Consider the following 5486-nt stretch of genomic DNA (forward strand, 5'->3'; position numbering starts at 1 on the left):
TTTTTTTTTTTTTTTTGAGACAGAGCCTCAAGCTATCCCCCTGGGTAGAGTGCCATGGCATCACAGCTCACAGCAACCTCAAGGTCTTGGGCTTATGCAATCCTCTTGCCTCAGGTCTCCCAGGTAGCTGGGACTACAGCCGCCCACCACAATGCCTGGCTATTTTTTGGTTGCTGCTGTCATTGTTGTTTGGCAGGCTCAGGCTGGATTCGAACCCGCCAGCTCTGGTGTATGTAGCTGGCTCCCTAGCCACTGAGCTACAGGCGCCAAGCAAGGGTCCTATCTTTGTTTTAGGAGAGTAGGAGGGAAAGGAGGAGGGGAAAGGGTTAAGTATGGCTAAGTTAAAGATCATATGCCACTGAACTTTAGCCCAGGCAACAGAGCGAGACACACACACACACAGAATTGATACTGTCAGCAAGATTAAAAAATGAACTTGAAACATCTCAAGTCAAGCAATGGAATGAATGACTTTACTAGAAGACCCATAGCCATCGCAGCATGTGTGCAACAGACAGGCTAAGAAATCTCCCCCCCCCCAAAAAAAAACCTCTTCAACGTAATAATGATAATATAGCGATGGTAATATTAACTTACTAAAAATTCAAAAGAGGCAAAACTATCTTTTTGGTTGAATACTTTAAGTTTCTCTCCTTCCTTCAGGATCCTAAACTCTGATCCACCTTCAGCCTGAGCCAGCAGCTAACCCCACTTCATGACACCTCCAAAGAACAGGCTGGACTCATGGTAAAACAGTCTCTGATCTAGGGTCTGATTTGGAACTCTCCATCCTGTCCTCTACCTCCTACCTTCTTTCTAAACTTATTCTTCCCTTTAAAAAAAAAGCACTTTTCTCCCTAAACTTTGAGATGCTTGTAGACCTTATTATAGTTAATGTTTCCTCCCCTTTTGCAGTACTCTTTTAGAATAATCACCTCTTCCAGTCACTGACTTCAGGCCCCTATTCCCAGTCAAGGGGACTCACCTCCTCATATATACTTTTCATGGGAAAATGCCCCATCTTTGATGAATACAACAAATCACTCAAATTCAGCGTTTGTAAGAGGGAAGGAACCTGTAAGGCAATGATATTTTATAGCTCAACAGGAAAAGAACAAGTATCCACCCCTTTCAGATGACAAAGATGTCATTTAATTACTATTTTTACTTTTCCATGATAATAAATCATTTAGTAAACAAATATTCATAGTAGAGTACTTCCAGGTGTTCCCAAGTCCTGTCTCATAAAATTTAGTATTAATCTACCAAGTTCAGATAACAGGAAACAGAACAGTTATCAAATTTTGCACCTTGCAAGAAAATAGAAATTGGCGTTTTGGCAAAATTTGTAATTTACCTATTTTTACCACAGTTTCTTGTCTAAAATGTATTCTGTTTTCTGCAACCAAAATGGAAAAGCTATAGGACTGGTTTGGCGCCTGTGGCTCAAGTGGCTAAGGCGCCAGCCACATACACCTAAGGTGGCGGGTTCGAATCCAGTCCGGGCCTGCCAAACAACAATGACAGCTGCAACAACAACAACAAAAAAATAGCCAGGCGTTGTGGCAGGCGCCTGTGGTCCCAGCTACTTGGGAGGCTGAGGCAGGAGACTCGCTTGAGCCCAGGAGTTGAAGATTCCTGTGAGCTGTGATGCCATGGCACTCTACCCAGGGGGATAGCTTGAGGCTCTGTCTCAAAAAAAAAAAAAAAAAAGCTGTAGGACTTTTTGTTGGTATTTCTTTTTCTTCCTATTTCTTTTCCCTGATAATATTCTCAAGACAAAGCCCTGGAGTTCCACGTCAAGTTAACCTAACAGAAAACAGATCTAGCAAACATACTACACATGTTCTAGGGAAGAAGAAAAGAAGAGTTTTTGAAACATGGAATATAAAAGTAGATATTAATTTTTCCCCATAATCCTCTTTAAAAATTCTTTATCTTTTCTACAAAAGTTCTATTAATAAAATGCATTTTCTAGTAAATGAAAAACTGAAGGTGAAAAAAATTGAACAAAATTTTTGAAGGTGACAAACTCAAGGAGAAGCAGTGCTGACAAGTCTGACTTAAGTGTCAGTGAAGTCATCCTATTCCCTGAGACACTGCCCCATGATATGCTACCCTCCTAAGACACAGTGTGTTGTACCCCCTTGTACACTCTAAGTGCATTTTGTTCTACCTTGCTGGGGTAGGTTTACCTTGTCCTGTGGAATAGTTCTTTTCCCTTCATGAGGATGAGAGAATCCAAAGGACAGGAATCATTTCTGTTTTTTCTCCAGGCACAAAATATATGACCCAACACGCCCTCCAAAGGAGGCACAAGGAGTGGTTAGTTAGCAATTGTCATTAGTTTACAAAAATAATATTGCACTATTAAGCCACAGGGTGTGAATTGTGACAATAGCAAGCAGTTTGAAGAGAGGAATACATATCTCAAGAGGGGTGGGGAAATAGAACATGACTGCTGTTTCATTATAACGTCTCTCTGGGCCAAGAGCATTTAATAGGACTTGAATTTCTGATAAAAGTTATTTTATTTTCTCATCTCTCAGTAACAGCAATACAAGGGGTCACCAAAGTGTCTCCAAATAATGGAAACTAGGTGTGGGGGAGGAAAAGCTGAGTGTCCCAGGGATTGGCTATCTATAATAAGGGTAAACTAGATTTCCCCAAGCCCCAGGATACCCAGCTGCAAACCCTGGCAGGCTCCTCTGCACCACTTCAGGCTGTCCTCTGGGAGGCGCGACAAAGGTACTGATATTCTCTAGACCTGCCAAGAGACCTGGAAAGCTACCTGCACCCTGGGTAAGCTGCAGGCAGTTCTGAAACCCAGGAAGGAGAAAAAGACAGGAGAGTTCACTGAAGACACACCACCCTGTGAAGTTTCTAAAGGGGAACCTCTCAACTCAAAGACATTCTGATAAAGTATCTGTGCCTAGGAAGATAAAAGGAGGCGAAAGACACAGGTATTTTTTCACAACCGAATATCTGGCAGGTATTCTCTGCTTTCTTCTCAAGTGAAAAGGCCACAAAGAGAAAACACATCTTGATAAAAGAGTCATCCATTGCTTTGAGGAAAAATGATAATTAAAATACGATGTCTGTTTGGAATGTAGAACGAAGGAGAAATAACCTGATAATGAGAATTGCAGGGGAAAGAATGACGTTTGGAAATGACAGGAGGGAATCAGAATTTTTGCAATTTACTGGCAGCCCTAGAGAGAGCCAGGATGGGGGATAGGGTCGTGAATTTCAGATCCTGTTTCCCGTACCTCTGGAAAACTCAGGGGAAAATAGAGATCCTCTGGAGAAAAAGAGGCAACTAGAGAACCCTACTGACCACATCTTCCACCACAAAGGAATCCCAGAGAGAACCAGTCAGGACTCTCCCCTGATGACCCTCCCGCCGAGACCGCACAATCTGGAAAGACACGGGGCTGAAGGCGCTGAGCTGCACGGAGAGAACATTGGAGCCAGGGCCGAAAGTCGCCGTGCGTGGGGACGGGACAGGACACCGGGGGCCCGCCTGCCGGTCCAGTCCCACCTTGTAGGCCAGAGGGACCGAGGGCCGAGCTGCGCCAGCTGCGGCCTCAGGTCATAGACTCCGCAGCTGACCTCGGAGGCCCGCGTCCCGCAGCCACAGCCCAGGCCCCGCAGTTCCGGTCGTTTACAACCAGCCCCTCCTCCCCGTATCGGGACTCCCGGCCCCGCGTACTCACCATTTCCCAGCACCCGGGTGTCTGCGTCCCTCCTAACGGATCCTGTGGCCAGTGTAGAGAACAGCGCCACACAGGTAGCAACACAGAAGCTTCAGGCCCGCGAGAGCTGCAAAGCTGAAAGGAGCCCTGCGTACGCGAGAAATTAAAATCCCGCGAGAAGATTGAAAGTCTGCAGCCACGGGCCCAGTTTCGCGACTGATTGGATCGTGAGCAGGGTCCCGCCCCAGCGCCCAGATTAGATACCACTTCAGGTTCCGCCCCCTGCATCCTAGATGACAGGAGAAGTGATGATCTTTGCTCAGTGGAGTAGGAATGAGAGATTCTTGGCCACAGTTCTGGCACCCAAAGCTTCTGCCTTACCAGGGATTTGGCCGGCGGGTGGGAGTGAGAGGACGGGGGGGATAGATCTGCATTTCAGCAGAACTTCCTTAGACATTACCAAAGCTGATACTTCCTGTACTCGGTTGTTCCTCCTTCACTAGTGTAAGCAAGGAATTCCAGGCTCAGCATCCAAAAGCGCGATCTCCCTTCCTTAGAGCAGAAGAGCAGCCCAAGCAAGGCCAGACAAGACTGAAACAGAAGGAAGGGTACAATGTTCTCAGGGATCAGGAATTTGGGACAAAGCGATGGAAGGCATAACCCAGGCTTTCTCCTACCATAGTCTCTCAACCTATTCATTTTCAGTCAAGAAAATTAAAAATCACCAACAAGAAAATAAAAACATTAAATGCATGGGAAAACTGGAGCTATGTGCAGCAGTATTCTATAAAGAAATCGAAAGGGGCCGGGCATGGTGGCTCACGCCTGTAATCCTAACGTTCTGGGGCTCTGGGAGGCCAAGGCGGGTGGATCATCTGAGCTCAGGATTTCGAGACCAGCCTGAGCAAGAGTGAGACCCCGTTTATACTAAAAAAATTAGAAAAACTAGCTGGGCATAGTGGCGGGCGCCTGTAGTCCCGGTTACTAAGGCTGAGACAAGAGGATTACTTGAGCCAGGAGTTTGAGGTTGCTGTGAACTATGACACTATGGCACTCAACCCCAGGGAGACAAAGTGAAACTCCGTCTCAATATAATAGTAACTATTATTATTTTTCTATCATTTCACTATAAAGACTGACCATCCTTATAATTTTCAACAAGAAACTCTTCACCTGAAAAGAACTAAAAATTCTGACCTACCTAAATAACCTGTTAAATTCACAAACACTTTCTCCAGAATGCTATCTAAATGAGTCTCTCTACAATGCTATCTAAATGAGTCTCTCTAACCTTCACATATTTTGCTCATATATAGAAATTACAGGCTGATTTCAGCAACTCTATACATACAAAATCAAAACACTGTCCCGAAAATGGTTCCAGACAAGAAGAGGTACAAGCACAGAAAGCCCAGAACCACTTCCCCGACTCCAATGAATTTGCACATGAGTCTCCTGTTTTCCTGTGCTTTGTGTTCTCTCAGATTCCACATCCCCTCTGTGGCTGTTCTGAGCACCTGGAGGTCACCTGCAGGGGAGAGCAAGCTTCTGGGAAACTCACAGGGGAGCTCCCATGTCCCTCCCTTTGCAGCCTCCACGCAGGTCTCAAATTTCAGTCACTCCCCTCTGGCTCTGCTGCCCGCTGCAGAGCATCTGTGTTCATCTGCTTCTCACCAACATTCATCAGTTAATGAGAAAAAGACCCTCAATCCCAGTGTTTCAGTAAGAAATGAACAGAGCTGGGAATGTGGCATGCCCCTATAGTACAAGTTGCTTGGAAGGCTGAGGTGG

The 5486-nt window shown here is 45.5% G+C and overlaps 1 protein-coding gene across 1 annotated transcript in view; it reads right to left on the reverse strand.

Annotated features, from left to right (window-relative positions):
• The window catches only part of LOC100956845 (zinc finger protein 136), a 21999-nt gene extending 18189 nt beyond the window's left edge, over positions 1 to 3810 (reverse strand). The window contains exon 1 of the mRNA XM_012810163.2: positions 3717 to 3810. Within this exon, the coding sequence (XP_012665617.2) occupies positions 3717 to 3719 (3 nt within the window). The 5' untranslated portion in view covers positions 3720 to 3810. The remainder of the gene's footprint in view (positions 1 to 3716) is intronic.
• Between the last annotated feature and the right edge of the window lie 1676 nt (positions 3811 to 5486).

The sequence above is a fragment of the Otolemur garnettii genome, unplaced genomic scaffold (assembly GCF_000181295.1).
Source record: "Otolemur garnettii isolate 467f Iridium unplaced genomic scaffold, OtoGar3 scaffold00127, whole genome shotgun sequence".
In the NCBI taxonomy this organism is placed as follows: Eukaryota; Metazoa; Chordata; class Mammalia; order Primates; family Galagidae; genus Otolemur; species Otolemur garnettii.